General features: G+C 33.4%; 2 protein-coding genes across 2 annotated transcripts; both read left to right on the top strand.

Moving 5' to 3' along the window:
* The first annotated feature begins 8,647 nt into the window (after positions 1-8,647).
* LOC128226500 (uncharacterized) lies at positions 8,648-9,945 on the top strand. Its single transcript, XM_052936403.1, has 4 exons — positions 8,648-8,783; positions 9,027-9,074; positions 9,312-9,403; positions 9,711-9,945. Exons 1-4 carry the CDS (start codon positions 8,723-8,725, stop codon positions 9,831-9,833), a joined length of 324 nt encoding a protein of 107 aa, XP_052792363.1. The 5' UTR covers positions 8,648-8,722; the 3' UTR covers positions 9,834-9,945.
* Positions 9,946-13,537: 3,592 nt separating this feature from the next.
* LOC128226475 (uncharacterized) lies at positions 13,538-14,904 on the top strand. The gene is made up of 4 exons (XM_052936359.1): positions 13,538-13,666; positions 13,890-13,937; positions 14,187-14,278; positions 14,672-14,904. The coding sequence occupies exons 1-4, from the start codon at positions 13,606-13,608 to the stop codon at positions 14,792-14,794; spliced, it is 324 nt and encodes a 107-aa protein (XP_052792319.1). The 5' UTR covers positions 13,538-13,605; the 3' UTR covers positions 14,795-14,904.
* Positions 14,905-22,129: the final 7,225 nt, after the last annotated feature.

Genomic DNA, 22,129 nt, shown 5'->3' with positions numbered 1-22,129 from the left:
TGAACGAAAAAGTGCTTTTCCAACAAGTGTTCCTAGTTCACTCTTAAATTATCAGTATAATTAAACACATAAACTACATAATAAAAATCGTTAACCACTTCTTTGCCTGGCCACTATAAGTCCATCTTTCGTTAGGCTAAAGCCCGCCTCTTTTCGAAAAAAACCATATCATTTTTACCTGTAGTCCACATGCACTCGATAAAGTTATTTTAATTGAATTTGAATTTCTTCAGGAGATTTGCCTACAATGACCCTGTAACTAGCAAATAATAACACTATTAAAAGAATGTCATGCAAGTGCAGACCAGAATTAATATCATTTTGTTAATACATCTCAGGATCTGTTACAAATAAACAAAATAAATAAAGTAAACAAAGGAGACATAACTTCTCCTTAACTAAAGAAATCAGAATATGAAGACATTGATTTTACACAAGATTTGACTTTTGGATGCATGTCGCTATGTGTTTTTCCTTATATTTCATATTTGTATATCTTTAACCATAATGCATTTCGATAAAAAAAATATCAAAACATTTGATTTTATTGACAAAAAAGACGTATTATCTTTTATTTTCAAAAATAGAAGTTTGAATTAAAAAAAATAAAGTAAAAAAAAAGCATCGGTTGTAGAAAGCCCTTATCAAAATCCGAATTGAGCATCCGAAATTATATTATGTTGGTGACACTAATGATATGGATTGACTAAACTAAATATGTTCATTTAAACCCTGGAAGTTTTTACCTTAAAAAGCTTCCGGATCTCTCGAGGTTTACATTTTCCTAAATTTTCTATGTCATGCATTCTTTTTCTGTAATCAACATTTTTCTTTATTTCAAATATAGGCATATTCATCTTTTTTCGGTCACACAAAATCAGTCCGTTTTCATCAAATTTGCAATCATTAAAATTTGAAGTGCTTCTAAATATTAGCTACATTAGTGAACATCGTTAACATTTTATTCACAAAATTATTGTGTGAGCAATCTGCACTATGAAGAATAGTATTATATTCCGAAACGATACACTCCATATATATTTAATCTCTGAATGTTATCCGGTATCAGGTACCCGATACCTATTGTTGCACATCGCGGCCATCTATCTAGACGAGTAGTGAAAATATCGAAACTGATATTTTCAACGCGTTGATAGTAACAGCAGTGAAAATTACATACTATTTCAGCATATAGGCATAACATAAATAAAGATTATAATCGTTATGAAGAAAGAAACTATTTTTGGTTTACCGTTATTCCTGTGTTAACATTAGTTGTACCAAGGCGATGGTCCTAATGTCCCTTTCGGATAATAGCCACCTCCTTGTTTCCATTTAAAGGCCTAGTTTAGGCCTTCTTTAAGTGACCCCCCCCCCCCCCGCCAAAACTGTGTATTTGTACACAACCTCTGTTAATTGATCTTAATCTTATTGCCTAATTGTATTATCAGATCTCCAATCTGAGTATCCTGCTGTGCAATTGGGGTTGTTTTATTATTGTTGTTGGACCCTAAATGGCCCGAGCCAATAAACGAATACACAGGAAATTGGCCCCTACTGTAACACCAGTGCAATAAGCAGTATATGCACAGCAGGGGATTATCATGCCAAACATTCCTTAAACTAGGCCTTTAACAAGTAATTAATACAGTCGTGCTTTCACATATCATATTATCCCTTACAAACTATAGAGATGTAGTTTAGCTAAATGTACTTTTAATATGAACATGATTACCAATAATCTGAATGACGTACCGTTCACTTATGATAGATGTATCACGTTCTTTAACAGGGACCACATTCATATACTTACTTGTCATTCTCTGCATCGACTGTTAGATGTATAAACGGGCCAATCAGTATTCCTTTACGTAAAGTTTGCGGTCGACGCTGTCTCATTTCCAGCCAATTAGAATTTAGAATTAAAATATTCTTCATTTCGTTATGCAACTTTTCACCACGTACGCTGACGAAATAAACATCACATGAATTATAATTAATTTATTACTATTCACAGATGCTCATCCATACGCTCAACTACGGCTATATAAGCCTTTCATGAAGTGCCATATTAGCATACTCATTTGGCCACTGTTGTTTAAACGTAGTTTTGAGCTTAAACTAACTTAACACCACCGACAATGAACTCCTTCGCTGTACTCTGCCTTCTCGTGTGCTGTGTGGCCGTATCGATGGCTCAATGTAAGTAACTAATATTGCAATGCCATTTTAAATATAACTATGGCACTTAGATGTTCAGATTTGTTGTGCATTTTTACGCCAACGAACTTGTGCAGCATGTTTTATTATACATATGATTTAGAATTTAAAATACAACTTTGTTAAGTATTTAACTGTATCTTTTTTAAATAAAATTACAAGCAGTTTGTGATTTTTGAAAGAAAGTTAGCTTTGAAATATATTCCTTTTCTCGCTTTTCAGGGCAGGGAAACACCAACTATCTGCCTAGAAGACACTTTCCCCAGACACGTAAGTTTGTTATATATGAGTTTTTAAACCATTTCATAGTAAACTGTTTTCACCATTTAATGAGTCTCTACACCACTATTGACGTACAAGTTTCAATAAAGGTTCCTCTGATTTACATTAACGTTTCTAGCATTTAAAAGTGCGTACATAGTGAAGCCAAAATATCAAGAAAAAATACATACATGTAGCCATCTTTGTGTTAATATTTCTGTTCAATCACTCGCAGGTTACTGCACAGACTACCGTGGCCGACTTGTGAGTCCCGGCCAGAGCTACAGTGATGGTTGCAACACATGTATGTGTGGATCTTACGGACAGGTACGTTTATATTTTGGTACTAAATATAATATGGTCATGTGATTGACGGTTGTATAAGAAACGTACTGATGCTGATTTATGTAGCTTTTAAATAACTTTTTGGTGCTGGCTATTCTCATACTCATGACTTTAGTTATACCTCATAAATACATTTTGGAATTAGTTGAATTGGATTTTTGGTATCTGTGTCATTTTGTTTCAACTATGTTTACCGTTTTTTTTAATTAGACTTCAGAACATGTTTTCATTATAAATTGTTTCAGTTGATAGATTCGGTTTCCCTCACATTGCCTTTTTCTACAACACGTTTGTTAAACTATTTTCTTAGTGCATGAAACGGTATTGTCATTGCTATTGCAATATTCTTTAAAATGTGATTACTTTTGTTTCTCATTTATTCATTAAACAATGTATTTTCCAGCCAACCTACTGCACCAGGCGTTTCTGTGGTGGTCTTCCAAGCCATGGTTCTACCGTCCACCAGGTCCGCCCTAGAGCAGGAGGATATTGATCAAGACAACAGTGAATGTGTGAACACTCACAATTTATACCTCATCAAAGAATTTCACTTTATTTATAATTTGATTCGTTTATATGTGCAATAAATTGTCATCAAATCTTTATCATGCTCTGATTTATACTTCATCCTAAGAATTCGCTTGCTTCATAATTCTTCCGGGAATGCGTAGTCCCAACATTCCCTTTGGAAACAATACAGTTATGGCTAACAAGCAGCAACAGTTTGCTGTTTGGGATGCAAGAACGCAGACAACCCATGTCACGAGTGAGACTTCGGATATAACCTCGGAAAAGAGAGGATATTATGAGACATACATATTTACTGCCGGGTCTATTGAGGTGGTTTGTTGGCCTGCGGAAATTGTTCTCAAGAACAACAGATATAGTACTAAAGAAAATGGAAACATTTTATCCGAAAATTCTCGACTGGACAGAGTAACTAAAAAAATGCAATCAATCAAATTGTGTATTTTCACATACTCAACATTTACCTCAAATCGGCAAATTATTGGTTTACTGAGTACATGTAAGTTTGACATGTGTATTCGCTCTAAAAATAAACAAACATTATGTATTTTATCATACTGATTTTAAAATCAGGGACTCACTTTCTCCATGAGAAATTTCATTCAAATTTCAGTATATCCCGAGTTATTTAAAAAAAATTGTGCTTTTACCCTGAAATTTCAGAATAGAAAAGCAGACCGTTTTCGCGATTACATGATCAACTGACTGTAGAAAAACATCACACGGTCAACTATCCTAATAAACTTAAATTTACCCGGCACCTTGTTATTGGACCGATTTGTCAGGATAAATGTATTTATGGTCTTAATATAAATTTTAATCAGAACTTAAGACATATATAATTATCTATATAATTTAATTTTACGAAGGCAGAACGATGCACATGTTGCTTTACACGAGGAAAGAGATGTGATAGCAAAATGGACAGGGTGCAGCATCGTTCCATAACTCTGGACACCATACCTTATTTAACATATCAAAAAAATCAAATGTAACATTTATATTTAAGATCAGGTAAAATAACAAAAACAATATACGTGATAAAGCTTTACTTTAAGATCTTCAATCATGAAAAGTTTTAGAATGATGTCGTTTGATTAAAAAACCATAACGCTACAGTTTTGCGGTTATTTTATTTTCTTTAAGGTTCTTTATAACAAAAAATAGGACGATTGAAACAGTTAACTGCATTGTAACTACAGATTTTTTTTGAGTGCTCCTGCACAATGTAAATTACTTCAATCATAAGTATAAAATCCCAGCAAAATAAATGTTTAACATCATTTGATCCAGTTTGACTAGAATCTATGGAATAAGATGTTTTCATATTTGTTTCTTTTCACTCGGACATAAGACTATAACTATACACACGAAGAATTAAGAGTGTATAAATTTTCACAGAATGTTTATGTGTTCTTATAAAAAACAGGATTTTATATCTATTTCGCCATTACGTTTCGGTTATCTAAGCTTTATAGTTTTCAACAGCTTAGCCCATCGAAATGTAAGCACTGTTTAAAAGTATATTGGCTCTTCAGGAATATTTCTTCTCTGCTCAATGGTCACCAGTGGAAAAGTAAAGTGAAGGTGAAAGTACAAATAAACATGTGTGATATATAATAAATTATCACTGTTATGTTTTGAAAAATATCTAAACTTCGCAAGGACATTTGATTTTTACATCCCAAAAATGTAAAAGAGTTACTATATTTCTTTAAGTCCTTAAGGATGAATAAATGAACATGAGAAGCTATTATATAATGAATAATATTAAACCAATGAATAAAAACACGCACCCCGGACATGTAATTTAATGTATATTCGTATTCTTGTTTACTGTCACATGTGCATAATTACAGTAATGTTCCGCGCACTTTTACATAAATGTACCGAGGATTGACCTATAATGAAAAATAGGTAGTGAATTGATCGTGTTAGTATGCATCCGTGAATAGGACAACATCTAACTTAAATAAAACAGGCTTACTGGAAATCATAAATACCTGAACTGTTTACCAGTTTGCCCCTAGATTAGGAATGGGCAAATGCGATTTTGTTGATACCAAACTAATATCAGTTTTTGTTTGAAGGGTTTCATTGGTTTCATTTGTTTTGAAAGTTTAGCTTGAAGTAAGTGTACAGCTTCAACAATATGTTGGAGCTTCTGCACGTAGCATTCTGCATGGTATTACTTCTAATTTTCTTCAAAACTATGATACCGCAGATGGTCGTTTGCCTATTTTAACTAAATGGTGTTTCAACACACATGTTGGATCACTGTCCGTCATGTTGTTCTTTTTTCAATGTAAGCTTGTTTGCGGATGGAACGAACCGACGAAACGGCCAGCGGGTTTTGATAGTTTCAAAAACCAGGTTCGGTTTTCGTAAAACAAGCGATAACACGGGATTTTATTAAATTTGAAACTGTTACAGCAAGTACACAGTTCGTTAAACCAATATAAAACCAAAACAAATTACAAACAAAATCGCCCTTAGTCATAACTGAGAAATACAAACATATACAACAACAAAAAATGCAAACTTTTAAACATTTGACTTTTAAATATAAAATTTATAATCTTCAGAAAATAAATGTACAGTATTTCTTTATCATGTTTGAATTATACTAATAATATAACTTTTTTACAGCAAACAATTACTTTTACAAAACACTGATTCCTGATCTGTCTCAGGAGGATTGTTCAAAATAGTGTACACTTACTACAAATACTTATTCATGTGGTTGCATTCTAAGAAATATATATATAAAAAAACTTGTAAAATCAATGGAAATGTGTTGCAACAAACTTTTCAAGCTACCTTGCCATTGAAACACAAATTGATATAACATTTACAGGTGACCTTTGACGTAAACAAACTGTTAATATTCTAACCATTGTTGTCAGGCACTCTATAGAAATTGGAAAAACTCCTCCTTTTAAATTCGATATACGAATTTTGTTCGTACTTAATTGCTATTAACAATAAATACAAGAAACAAGTATACAATTCACCTGCGAAACATTAAAATAGTTTGTTTTTTTATCAATATTTAATTTGCTGACTTTGTACCCCTATCTACAGGCATAGTCACAAATAAATGTGTTTCACTGTTTTGAATTCTACTCGCTCTCGCTTCAAAATCAAACGCGCACAAGGCTGTGACAAAAAACTAAATGGTGTCATATCCGAAAAACTACAATATACTGTCATTACTATACTTTTAAGGCATACATATAAAAATAAAAACAAATGCTTGATTCAGTGCACTATCGTAATATATTTCACCTCGTGAACACCAAAAGTAAAACAATTACTCGTGCCCACACCACTCGTGAACTATTACTTATGTTCTTTCGGTGAAATGATGAGGGCTGCTAGTGAGTCCTGAATATTACGTTTTGGGTCCTTTGGTTTAAGGAAAAGTTCTCTGTTTATTCCGAAAAAAAATGTTGAAACATTTGCATGCATTTTTTGTTGAAACTTGTTGCCTATCATGCTTTAAGGGCAAGTTTAGTGCTATGGTTGGATAAAAACAAAGTTACTTAGACTCGATGTCTGCTCCTTATTCTAACAGTTTTATGCACAGTAGCTATGATTTTGCGAATACATTAATTACGAAGAACAAATGAGGAATGCTGTTGGAATGTGTCAGGTCAATGCTGTTTTGCTAAATTATAGTTCAAATCTGACACCTCTCTTATAGCTTTGCATAATTTTAAGCAGAGCTATGTTATTATGATGAGGATTGTAGTTCTTATGAAATCTAAACATAGTTGATGTACTGCGCGAACATATTTTCTAAAGAAAACATTCAAAAACGGCCCGACTCGGCCCGACTTACAAATAAGCTAGCCCTCCGAAAGCTCCGTTATTCTTATCGTTCAATTTTGATGCCTAGTAACCTCATTGTATATAATTTTGACATCATTTAAAATGCATTTGATTACTTATATGAAGAATAAATTACCGATAGTACATCATACATACAGTTATGTCATTTGTATTTGTTTTAAACGTCAACCGAAATTGGACGTAATGTGTGTTATTTGCAATCCGTAAAAACACTTCTGTCAATAATTTTGGTAAAGTCCTTACATTGCTTTTACTGCACATGAAACGCTTTCACATGATACGAAAATAGTAGGTGGTATATTGACACATTTGTGGGTTGGATTCCTTAATTCAACAAATACACACAGCTCTTGTTTAGTCAATTGTAAAAATTTATATAAGGCAAAGCAGTTTGCATATTTGTAGTATACACAATCGGAATTTTTGACATGTAAAGAATAACGGATCTGATTCACTAATGTAACCATAAAATTGCAGAAAATGTATGTACCAAATAAAGGTTATAGTGTTAAAAGTTGACTATTGAACACTTGTTGATTTAGTAGCGAGTGACCACAGAACGCAATGTTTTCGCGAGAAGAAAACATTATTTCTATGATTAAGTGTGAAATAAATTTCGATCTTGAAATTTAACAAATAATCGGCTTCTTGTATGCCAACGTTTAAGAACGCATCAATTTAATTGGCGTTTATAAGAAAATTGTACGGACACGTCTAAACGACATTTTACATAGCTCCAAATTTGTACAAACCGGCATAGTGAACGCAACCGAAATCTAAACGAGTAGTGGAAATATAGAAACTGATATTTTCAACGCATTGCTGGTAACAGCAGTGAATATAACATGATATTTTAGCATATAGGCATAACATAACTAAGGATTAAAATCATTTGTAAGAAAGTCTCAAACTATTTTTTGGAATTCCGTTATTCTATTCGTATGTAAAGTGTAAACATAAGTCGTACCAAGTCTATGATCTTTATGTGACTTTTGGATAATAACCATCTCCCTTTTCAATTTAACAAAACTAATTATAAAGTGCTTCAACAAATCGTTTTATCCTTAACAATCTATAGATATATGGTGAAGCTAATGGTGTGTTACTACCGATATTTCAAGTGACGTACTGTTCATTAATGATAGATGTATTACGTGCTGTGACAAGGCCCACATTCATAAATTTACTTGTCATTTGCTGCATCGACTGTCAGTTATGTATACGAGCCAATCAGTAGTTGTTTTACGATAAGCAGTTGGTCGACGTTGTCTCGTTTCCAGCCAATTAGAATTCAGGATTAAAATATTCTTCATTTCGTAACGCAACTTTTTACCACGTACGCTGTCAAAATTAACACCGCATGTATACTCATTTATTTATTACTATCCATCGATGCTCATCCAGGCAAACTATGGCTATATAAGCACTTCATGTAGTACCATGTTACCACTCTCACTTTGACACTGTTGTTAAAACGTTTAGTTCGAATAGAACATAATAAACACCACCGACAATGAACACGTTCGCTGTACTCTGTCTTCTCGTGTGCTGTGTGGCCGTATCAATGGCTCAATGTAAGTAAATAATAGTGCAATGTAATTTTGAATACAGTTAAAGCACTTAGATGTTCAAATTTGTTTTGTACATTTTTTACGCCAATTAACTTGCGCAGCATGTTATATTATACATATGTTTTATAATTTTTGATGTAACTTTGTTAAATATGAAATTGTATATTTTTAATGAATACATAACATAAAGTTTGTGATTTTATAAAGAAAGTTCGCTTTGAAATACACCCCTTTCTCGCTTTTCAGGGCAAGGAAACACCAATTATCTGCCTAGAAGACACTTTCCTCAAACACGTATGTTTAATATATATGAAATAAATTTTAAACCATTTCATAGTAAACTGTTAGTCATTTTCACCATTTAATGAGTCTCTACATCACCATTGACTTACAAGTTTCAATAAAGGTTCCTCTGATTTACATAAACGTTTCTAGTATTCAAAGGTGCGTAAACAGTGAAGATAAAAGATCTTGAAAAAAATCCTACATGTAGCCATATTTGTGTTAATGTATCTGTTTAAACACTCGCAGGTTACTGCACAGACTACCGTGGCCGACTTGTGAGTCCCGGCCAGAGCTACAGTGATGGTTGCAACACATGTATGTGTGGATCTTACGGACAGGTACGTTTATATTGTGGTAATAAATATAATATGGTAATGTGATTGACGGTTTTATAAGAAACGTACTAATGCTGATTTATATAGCTTTTAAATAAACGTTTGGAAGATGCATGATGCTGGCTATTCTCATACTCATGAATTTAGTTATACCTCATTGATAAAATTTGGAATAAGTCGAATTGCACTTGTTGTATCTGTGTAAAACTATTTTCTTCTTGTATGAAACGGTATTGTCATTGTTATTGCAATAATATCTAATTTGATAACTATAGTATTTCATTTATTCAATAAATAATGTCTTTTTCAGCCGACCTACTGCACCCAGCGTTTCTGTGGTGGTCTTCCAAGCCATGGTCTTCCCGTCCACCAGGTCCTTCCAAGCCATGGCCTTCCCATCCGACAGGTCCGCCCCAGAGCAGGAGGATATTGATCAAGACAACAGTGAATGTGTGAACACTCACCATTTATACCTCACCAAAGAAATTCACTTTATTTATAATTTGATTCGTTTATATGTCCAATAAATTGTCATTAAATCTTGATCATGCTCTGATTTATACCTCATCATAAGCATTCGCTTGCTTTATAATTCTTCCGGGAATGTGAAGTCCCAACATTCCCTTTGGTAACAATACAGTTGTGGCTAACATGCAGAAACAGTTTGCTGTTGTCCTGGAGATGCAAGAACGCAGAATACCCATGTCACGAGTGAGACTTCGGATATAACCTCGGAAATGAGAGGATATTATGAGACATACATTTTTTCTGCCTGGTCTATTGAGGTGGTTTGTTGGCCTGCGGAAATTGTTCTCAAGAACAACAGATATAGTACTAAAGAAAATGGAAACATTTTATCCAAAAATTCTCGACTGAACAGAGCAACTTGAAAACTGCAATCAATCAAATTGTGTATTGTCACATACTCAACATTTACCTCAAGTCGGCAAATTATTGGTTTACTGAGTACATGTAAGTTTGACATGTGTATACGCTCTAAAATAAACAAACATTATGTATTTTATCATACTGAATTTAAAGTCAGGGACTAACATTCTCCATGTAAAATTCCATTCAAATTTCAGTATATCCCGAGTTATTTCAAAAAAAAATTGTGCTTTTCCCCTGAAATTTCAGAATAGAAAAGCAGTCCGTTTTCGCGATCACATGATCAACTGACTGTAGAAAAACATTTCTAATAAACTTAAATTTACCCGGCACCTTGTTATTGGACCGATTTGTCAGGATAAATGTATTTATGGTCTTAGTATAAATTTTAATCAGAACATAAGACATATATAATTATCTATAAAATTTAATTTTAAGAAGGCAGAACGATGCACATGTTGCTTTCCGTGAACGTAGGAAGGTGCTAGCAAAAAAGGGTAGAGTACAATATCCTTCCATAACTCTGGAAACCATACCTTATACACACATACCAAACAAAAAATCAAATGTAACATTTATATTTAAGCTCAGGTAAAAAAAACAACAATATACGTGATAAAGCTTTACTTTAGCGTCTTCAATCATGAAAAGTTTTTACATTATGTCGTTTGATTAAAAAACCATCAAGATACAGTTTTGCGGTTATGTTAGTTTCTTTAAGGCTCTTTATAACAGCAAAATAGGTCGAATGAAACATTTAACTGGATTGTAACTGCAGAAATTTCTGTGATTGCACCTGCACAATCTAAATTACTCCAAACATAAGTATAAAATCCCAGCAAAATAATTGTTTAACATCATTTGATCCAGTTTGACTAGAATCTATGGAATAAAATGTTTTCATATTTGTTTCTTTTCACTTGGACATACTGATATAATTATACACATGAAGAATTAAGAGTGTATTAATTTTCACAGAATGTTTTGGTGTTCTTATAAAAAAGCAGGATTTTATATCTATTTCGCCATTACGTTTCGGTTATCTAAGCTTTATAGTTTTCAACAGCTCAGCCCATCGAAATATAAGCACTTCTTAAAAGTCTTTTGGCTCTTCAGGAAGATTTCTTCTCTGCTCAATGGTCACCAGTGGAAAAGTAAAGTGAAGGTGAAAGTACAAAAACATTTGTTATATATAATAAATTATCACTGTTATGTTTTGAAAAATATCTAAACTTCGCAAGGACATTTGATTTTGACAACCTAAAAATGTAAAAGAGTTACTATATTTCTTTAAGTCCTTAAGGATGAATGAACATGAGAAGCAAATTAATTCTAACTATTATATTATGAATAATTTGAAACCAATGTGCTTAATAAAAAACTCACCCCGGACATGTAATTTAATGTATATTCGTGTTCATTTTTTCTTTCACATGTGTATAATTACAGTAAAGTTTGGCGTACGTTTACATAAATGTACTGAGAATTGACCGAAAATTGGAAAAAAAATCTCGTTTTTACATTCTAATCCGCTCTCACTTTAATATCAAACGTCAGCGCACACCAGGCTATCACAAAAAATAAATGGCGTCATATGGCGGCAACTGAAATTGATCGTTACGTGAAATATTTGCAATAAGTAAAAACACTTCTGTCTATAATCATTTTGGTAAAGTCCTAAGATTGCTTTTAGTGCACGTGACACACTTTCAAGTGATACGAACAACAGTATATGGTATATTGACACAAATGTGGGTTGGATTCCTTAATTCAACAAACGCACACAACCCTTGGTAAGTCAATTGTGAAGATTTATATAAGGCAAAGCAGCTTGCATATTTGTAGTATACACATTTGTAACTTTTGACCTGTAAAGAAGAACGGCTCTAAGTTACCAATGTAGCCATAAATTTGCATACAAATGAATGCTCCAAACAAAGGTTTACAGTGTTAAAAGTTGACTATTGAACACTTCTTGATGTTCGCAGCAAAATCTGTATTAAGTAGCGAGTGGCTACAGAGAGCAATGTTTTCGCAAGAGGAAAACATTATTTCTATTATTATGTGCGAAATAAATTTCGATCTTGAAATTTAACGAATGATCGGCTTTTTTATGCTAAAGTTTAAGAACGGATCAATTTAATTGGCATTTAATATGAAATTGTACGGGAAATGTCCAAACGTAATTTTACATAGTTCCAAATTTGTACAACCCGGCATAGTGAACAGAACCGAAATCTAGACGAATAGTGGAAATATAGAAATTGATATTTTCAACGCATTGCTGGCAACAGCAGTGAATATAACATGATATTTTAGCATTTAGTCATAACACAAATAATTATCATAATCATTTGGAAGAAAGTCTCAAACTTTGTTTGGATTTCCGTTATTCCATCCGTAGGTTAACATAAGTTGTACCAAATCTATGATCCTTAAGTGACTTTTGGATAATAACTATCTTCCTTTTCATTTTAACAATACTTATGTAAAAAACTACCGAAACAATCTCAGTAGCAAAAAGTTTAAACATAAACCCGGTTTTATGGCACTGGGTAAACGCCAAAAACAAAACAAAAAATCACAAACAAGTAACATGGAAGAACAGCTAAAACTGGAAATATGACAACATTAAATTTAATTGTGGGGCGACTTATTACAGCTTCCACGCGGCACTCACAAAACTGCTGTAAATATCAATACGTATGTAAAAATCTACAGAAACAAGCTCAGTAGCAAAATTTTTAAACATAGACCCGGTTTAATGGCACTGAGTTAACGCCAAAGACATAGAACACAAAAACGAAAAATCACAAACAAGAAACATGGAAGACAAAACTAATTATAAGGTGCTTCAAAAATCGTATTATCCTTAACAGTGTATAGATATATGATGTAGCCAGGTGTGCGTAACTACCGATATTTTAAGTGACGTACTGTTCATTTATGATAGATGTATTACGTGCTATGACAGGAACCACATTCATATATTTACTTGTTATTCGCTGCATCGACTGTCAGTTATGTATACGAACCAATCAGTATTCGTTTTACGTTAACTTTGCGGTCGACACTGTCTCGTTTCCAGCCAATAAGAATTCAGGATATATTCTTCCTTTCGTAACGCAACTTTTCACCACATACCTGTCAAAATTAACACCGCATGAACTATTATCATTTATTTATTACCCTTATCGATGTTTATCCAGGCAAACGTATGCTATATAAGCACTTCAGATAGTGCCATGTCACCATTCTCACTTTGACACTGTTGTTAAAACGTTTAGTTCGATTATAACGTATTACGACCACCGACAATGAACTCCTTCGCTGTAGTCTGCCTTCTCGTGTGCTGTGTGGCCGTATCGATGGCTCAATGTAAGTAAATAATAGTGCATTGTAATTTTGAATATAATTAAGGCTCTTTGATGTTCAGATTTGTTGTAAGTTTACGCATATTAAGTTGCGCAAAATGTTATATTAAACATATGTTTTAAAATTTATTATATAACTTTGTTAGATATGGAATTGCATATTTTTATTGAATAAAATTACATCCAGATAGATCGGTTTGAAATAAATCCTTTTTCTCGCTTTTCAGGGCAAGGAAACACCAACTATCTGCCCAGAAGACACTTTCCTCAAACACGTTAGTTTTTAATATATGATTAAAGTTAAATCATTTTATAATATACTGGTAGTTATTTTCACCGGTTGGTCAAGGCTGCACATTCTACTTTATTTTGACATTAAATGAGTCTCTTAATGACCATTGACGTACAATTTCAATAAAGGTTCCTATGATTTACATTAAAGTTTCTAGCATTCAAAAGTGCTTAAATAGTGAAGTCAAATGATTCCTATATTTGTGGTTATGTATCTGTTTAAACACTCGCAGGTTACTGCACAGACTACCGTGGCCGACTTGTGAGTCCCGGTCAGAGTTACAGTGATGGTTGCAACACATGTATGTGTGGATCTTACGGACAGGTACGTTTATATTGTGGTGTATTAAAACAATATGGCCATGTTCATGACGTAATTATAAGAAACGTACGAATGCCTTTTTATGTAGCCTTAAAATAAACGTTTGGAATTGCATGATGCTGGCTATAATAAAGTTTGAAATAAATTAAGTTGCATTGTTTATATCTGTGGCATTGTATGTCAATTGTGTTTACAGGTGTTTTATAAGTAGGCTTCAAAGCATTTTTTTCATCTTAAAGTATTTCAGTTGATAGACTTGATTTCTCTGATAGCCAGTTTCTACAGCCCGTTTTGAAGTATTTTCTGCATGGAATGATATTGTCACTGACATTGAAATAATCTTTGAAATGTGATAACTATTTATCTCATTTATTCATTGAATATTGTCTTTTTAAGCCGACCTACTGCACCCAGCGTTTCTGTGGTGGTGTTCAAAGTCACGGTCTTCCCGTCCACCAGGTCCTTCCAAGCCATGGTCTTCCCGTCCACCAGGTCCGCCCTAGAGCAGGAGGATATTGAGCAAGGCAACAGTAAATGTGTGAAAACTCACCGTTTATACCTCACCAAAGAAATTCACTTTATTTATACTTTGATTTGTCTTTAAGTGCAATAAATTATCATCAAACCTTTATCATGTTCTGATTTATACCTTATCATAAAAATTGGCTTGCTTCATAATTCTCCTGGGAATGTGAAGTCAAAACATTGCCTTTGGGTCCGATACAGTAATATCTAACATGCAGAAACAGTTTGCTTTTGTCTTGGAGATGCAAGAACGCAGACAACCCATATCACGAGTGGGACCTCGGATATAACCTTGGAAACGAGAGGATTTTAGAGACATTAATATATGCTGTCAGGTCTACTGAGGTGGTTGGTGGGCTTTTGTAAACCGTTGCCAAGAAAAACAGATAAACAACTAAACTCAATTGCAACATTTCATCCAGATATACCCGAGTTATTTAAGAAAAATCCTTTTTCGACAGAAAATAGGTCCTTAGCCAGTATGGATTTTATGTGTAAAAATGCTTAACAGAAATGAACAAATTCATAATGTTTTAGTTTTTGGCAATTATTTCATGCCCGCTATTACTTCAGGTGTTTACATCGGGCACTATCTGGCATCTATGGTGATAAACTAAAAACGGAGATAAGAAAACTCACCGGTTTGCAAATTTGCGTCATCTAAGCAAGTGCAGTTAATTGTTTTTAATTACAACTCGTTAACAAAGTTTATAAACATATGCATATGTATACTTTTGACAGTAATTTGTGCTAATACATATATCGCTCATGCGATTAACAGATGTGCATGCAGATCTGAACGAGAACAAAAAAAAACTGGTTGCACATGATTTAAAAGTTTATATAAAGAGTGACAGGTTCTTTAATGATTTAAGGACCAACATTAGCGGGAATGTTTTTAGTATATGTTTTATCATATGTAGATTATAATTTGACTATTATTGATCAATAATGAGTTCCTTGCAAGTAACTAAATATGTTCTTGAACTAAAGTCCTCGAACTATGCAAGGTCTTTCAGACAATTTCAAAAACGATCTATGTTATTGGACCATAGTTGAAGATTTAAAGTACTCAAGGTCCCTAACTCTGGCTTCCAAGATTTTTTCAAATGTTAAAAAAGTTATAAAACTGAATGCTACGGACAAAAATTTAACCCAGCTTGTAGCTTTTTGCATATATATTGCAAACGATAGGGCGTCAACACAGCAGGATTTTGTCAAGACAATTACAGTGATTAAATTCCAAAGAACTATTCTGCAAGATCTAAAAGAGTTCTAGAACTGAGTTTTGGTTTGTATTTTGTTTAAGCAAGGGTTGTAGGATCCTAGCTTGCAAACGATGCGTCTTTAAACAATTCAATTAATTAAATCCCAACTTACATTTTTTTATACGAACTCTGAGATTTTTTTTAAATCTTTGGAATCTACAAGTTTTAGACCCGTGACCATCATTCAAAATATAAATGGCGAAATATTAGCATTATTGCTCAGTTACAATGTTCTTGTTTTTTGTTAGTAAACTAGTGTTGGTTGAATCGTCAAAATGGTAAATAAAGATATACTGTTTCAAACAAAATTGGAATTAAGAGATAAAATGATACACCAATACATTTCTAGAAGAACTAAATTATCATGTTTTCTTCAGATATTGTTGAAAATGGACGTATCATGACCTTATAAAGGCATTTAAAGGCACAGAAACAGGTACTCAGATCAAATTGTTTCGATACATAAATATTTAATCGTATGAGAGCACTCAATTGGTCCCTGTTGCAAACATTTTTTTTTAAATATTGCATTGCTTGCGTTGGCTTACAGGTTTTTTAATAGATATATAAACATACATCCGATGCGGAAAAACCCGGGTTCAAACCTCGACCTCTTCAATTCAATTGACGTTTAAACTATTCGGTACCAGTAGCTTCATTGCCTTGCGCTCTGCGTTAAGATGGTATTATTTGAATAAATGGTGTGACAAGTTTGAGGTTATGCACATATAAACCAGTTTAATTCCACAGTCAACTTGTGTTCCAACACGGTAATCACACCATTAATTGATATAGTCATTTTGATGCGTGTATTGCTGTTTGTGGTGTTTATACATTTGTGTCTCTCGTTCAGTGCCGTTGGGGTCCTAATATTGTGTTTATATTTGATTTTTTTATTTCTGCTTGTCCATGTAGTTTTTATGGCATTATTGATGTTATTGTGACGATTTCAGTGAGATGGACTTTGCAATTGGGAACACTTGGATAGAAGTTATAGTTACTGTTACTTCCGTAGTCTCTGTAAGGGATGACTGTTTTCCCTTTAACGCAGGATAGGCATTTGTGGTGAAACATGGCGTGCTTGAAAATTCTATTTGGCACAACCCATGAATCAGATGAATCACACGAATCAGTTTATAGAAAGTAAAGAAAGGCATTTTAATGTAGCTCGAACAATATATATTTCTTCATGAAATTATATAATTAATTTAAATAATTACTGTTTAAACGCGTTTTCAGGAGAACTATTTGACGTCAACTATAAATAACATTAGTGGGCCTCTTGATGCCAGTAAACAACGTTCAGTGGAACGTATAAAAATGATTTTTTCTCTTTTAATTTCATAGAAGTGTATAAACTAAGTTACGAAAGAAACAAAAAAAAACATGAATGTGTTCAAGTCCGAATCGTAACACCGACTCTCGGGCATGCGGCGTTGCCGGTACCGCGATTGGCCAAGACTGTATAAATAACCTTTGTTATTAAGTAACATACGGTGTTATAAATAGATATAACTATAAGTCAAGATCTAACTAGATCTTTGGTACTTATTTTGTAAATATAACTTTAAGTTGCATGGCTTTTAAATTTGGAAAAGAGAAAAGACGAAAACGGGACGAAATGATAAACAAGAGAAAAAAGTATTTTACTGCACGCGCGGCTTGATGTGTTCCCATTTGTTTTGAGGCAACACTGTTTTGGTGAACAATGAGAAACAAAGTTTTATTCTGCTCGAGTGTAAGGTGTTTCCACGAAGAATGTTGTCTATTGTTGGCAGACAAGGTATGCCAGACAACATATTAACCATTATTGTGTTATATTTATTACACTCCATAAAGCAATGTTTAAAGTTTGAATTGACCCACACTCACAGAGAGCCGAGTCAACTATTGATTTGAGATGTAGGTCATAGCCAAGAGGACTACATCCAAGTCGCGGGCAAGTATGGAGAATCTGCCCAATTCTGCAGCCAACATTGTAGTGTGGTAGTGGTTTGCGAATATTTTTGTTCAGTGTATGTCTAAAACTATTAACTTCTTCTATGACGTGTAGGGTGAGAGAGAGAATTCCTTGCTATGACAAAAGGAGTGTTACTTGCATTAAGCAGGCGATAGCGATCTTGACATTGGATCGGAATTATATCCGATAGATAGCTTGGAGAAAGGTGGTGATTCATTTAATAGAAAAGAAAGTCTGTGTTTCCTTCGTCTCTATGTCAACGTTTCCCAACCCAAATCAGAAAGAATCTTTTGAATATTAAATAGCTTCGTTGCCCCGCATATTATTCTAGCTGCCTCATTTTGAAAAGCTTCAAGACTATCCTTTAATTCATATGAACAGTTGTCCCAAACAGCATCCGAGTACTTAGGAAAGGGCCAAATGAAGAATATATACATTATTTCGAGACTAGCGCGATCTGGTTTGAACTTCAATGACCTCATAGTACCGATCCTCTGTCGTGCCTTTTGAAAAGATGTTGATATATGTGGTACCCAACGCCCGTCGTTACTAAATGTGATTACAAGCTTACGCATGTGCATTCGATCTGAACCGGACACACACGAGATATTTCAGTAGATCAGTAGATCAGTAGTCTGATCCCGATTTCAAACAACTTAATACAGTGAACAGAATGCCTAAAATTAAATGGATACATTATGAGGTCATTGTTCAATATCGATGATATTTGTTAGCGTATTATTATAAAGGTCCTACGATGAGACCTATCTTCGTTTGAAATTTCTCTCTTATCTTGAATTTTAAACATTTTTATATTTGTTTTTAATATTGTGGATTGTCGCAAACAATGTAACAATGTCATCTTATCCGCTCCAGTTGAAGGATATTTATGCAGAAATTAAATTTTCTTCTCTCTTTATAAATGCAATGGTAGATGTGGTTTAAAAGTTATTGTGTATTTGACTGGTTGTTTTAACAGTGGTTTTCAAATGTATGCACTATTATTCATTATTTTCAATAATTGTTTTAATACAAATAGTCAATTATAGGGATGAAACTTCAAAATAGACGAGTTGATATTAAGGGTGTTTTTGTTGGTTATAAACTGGTTTCGGTTTTATATCGGTTTCACGAACTGTGCATTTGTTATTACAGTTTTAAATAAAACCAAAACCAGTTTTATCGTTTTTAACGAAAACCGAAACCGGTTTGGAAACTATCGAAACCCCTACCGAAGGCGGTTTCATCGGTTCGTTCCATCCGAAAACTAGTTTACTTTGAAACCAACATGGCGGAATGTGATCAACCACCTTTGTTGAAACTCAATCCTTTTGATAACAATGCCTTACAATGGGCAAATGAGCTAAATGATAAAGGTTATATTTATAATAAGAAATAATGACTGCATGCACTAGCTCCACCATGTTATTTAAACTGTACACAAAACCTTTCATTTGTAACTTCAAGCCAAACTGTCAAAACCGAGTTCGAAACTGCTGAAACCATTGACACCAAAACTGAAACTGGTTTGGTATCAACAAAAACGCCCTAAATGATTTGATTGCTTTTCAATCTTTTAAAGCCAAATTATCCGGTTTGGCAACTTAGTTTGTTTATAATAATGCTTCATAGAACCCTACTACCTGGAAACAAAAAGGACAATTCAGTTCACAAATGTGCTCGATTCGCATACAACAGTAAAGGTTAGTATTCAATATTGACATATTCCGCAATTATAGATTAATTTGTGATTATATGTTACATTAAACTGTGCGAATGCATCAATCTGTTATGATGCAGTGGATTATGTCAATGGCCAGTATTTATAAAACATCTTAAGTCATGTCTTACCTAAAGTCAATTTCATATGTTATGTACATCACTGATTATTTGATATCATAACTTAATATTATCTAATATACTTTATCTTCATCGATTTTATTTAATATATATTCTTTAAAAACTAACAACATTATACATTTCCTTTAATTTGACAATGAACATGTTAAGAAATCGACTTAAGTTAAGAATTGATTTAAGATGTTTATAATCACCGGCCTTGAGGACCACGGGTCCAATCCTGATGCATTTAATGTTTTACTTTTCTCTTTTTTTGACTCCTTTTTACACGAATTATATTTTTTGAACAATCGTTTTATCTTTGATTAACCTTTAACCTGCAGCCCATTGATGGGCTTATCAGTACTTGCATCCTGTTCTCTTGTATGGCCTTGTTTTAACCTGATTGTACTACACCTACTCAACCTTTAATTTTAATTAGTTCGAAAAAAAATACTTGTTACAAAAATTTACTTTTCTGGATCAAACTTTCTAAAATATGTAAATAAAATAATAAAAAATAACAAAGCCTTTTACATTATTAAGAGTTACATTCTAAATACAATGACATGCCCATTTAAAGACCTGTTCTGATCATTAGCGATTGAATAAAAAATGACAGTTTACTAATTAGCCTAAGATGTAAAACGTTATGACAGAGACCAGTTAGTTCATTATTTCACTAATCATTCACAAAGCAAACCGATGTTATGACTCGCTGCGTCGGCTGTCATTTATCATTTAAATTATCAGCCAAGCAGTTTGTTGTACTTGTTAAACGTTTACCAATAGTACACGGCCGACGTCGTATCCCTTTAAGCCAATCAAAATTCAGAAGTATGTATTATTTCAAAGCGCGACTTTAAGCCACATACGCGGTAAAAAGACGTCCGTATTTTCACTACGTCAATGCAACCACTATAATTAATCGATTAACTTTCTTTCGTCAACGTAATTATGGCTATATAGGCATGGTGAAGTCTTCATATGATCAGTACTTGACTTTTAGGTTGTATTTGAACGTTGACGAACTCAACACCTCCGACGATGAAATCCTTAGCTGTTCTCTGCCTGCTCGTGTGCTGTGTGGCCGTATCAATGGCTCAGTGTAAGTAGATAACTACAAAAGCTATTTTTTCTTGAAATAACATTAATTGATGGATTAGGATTTCAGATTTAAATATTGTTAGCAGATCAATTGTATCTTGTATTGATTAAGATGCTTGTACATTTTACTATATTGTGAGGAATTCATTAATATCAACTATTTTTGTTGAAGAAAAACACGAGAACATAGCTTTTAATCTTTGAATCTATAAAAACAATTGTTTACAAATACACAAAATTGTTAAACGTGTTTCGCTTATGCTGTCATATTTGTAATATAGCACCTGTTTAATAGTTCTATCGATATTTAATTGGTTTGATATATTTAAGGATTTGCTATTTTATAAAGAAGGCTACCTACTATTTTCGCTTAGGTTTACATTGTTTTTCTCATGTTCAGGGCCAAGAACCAGTTACCTGCCTAGAAGACATTATCCGCAAATACGTAAGTTGAACATTTACTTATAATACGATAAGTAAAATATACATATTTACGTATACGTGATAAATTTGTACGTATTTCAAAGCTTGGGCAATGTTGCTCGCTATTCTTTGACTTCAAATATATATCGTAATAATTTTTAACTTTCGAAATAACAACTTGTAAATATAAGTGCCTCTAAAAGCCACACACTTAAGTTTCTATGTTTCTACAATTCGAAAATGCGTTTGAAAACTCCCTACATACGACACTGCAACTCCTTCGTACATGGGAAAATAATTGTTAATATTTCTGTTCAATCACTCGCAGGTTACTGCACAGACTACCTTGGTCGACGTGTATGGCCCGGCCAGAGCTACAGTGATGGTTGCAACACATGTACCTGTGGATCTAACGGACAGGTACGTTGGCCTTACCATATCATGAATGACGGTTTTATTAAAACGGACTTTTACTGGATAATGTTGTTTTAAACATAATTTTGAAGTTGATTCTGGCTATGCTCAGACTTATCAATGAATTAATATTCTAAAAAAAATGTTTAACTAAGTTGGTGATAATTCATGCTGGTTATTCGGTTAAGCCATTAGTAGGTTCACATTTTGAGTATTTGACACAAGGTTCTTTACCTAATACGTTTAAATGAGGTCAGTTTATTTTATTTTCATTAAGTCATGACTGTAACTTCATTTAAAGGAAAGCCATCGTCATTG

The sequence above is a fragment of the Mya arenaria genome, chromosome 3 (genome assembly GCF_026914265.1).
Source record: "Mya arenaria isolate MELC-2E11 chromosome 3, ASM2691426v1".
Taxonomy (NCBI): Eukaryota; Metazoa; Mollusca; class Bivalvia; order Myida; family Myidae; genus Mya; species Mya arenaria.
The sequence above is the reverse complement of the archived record's forward strand: the minus strand, read 5'-3'. Positions and strand labels throughout refer to the sequence as shown.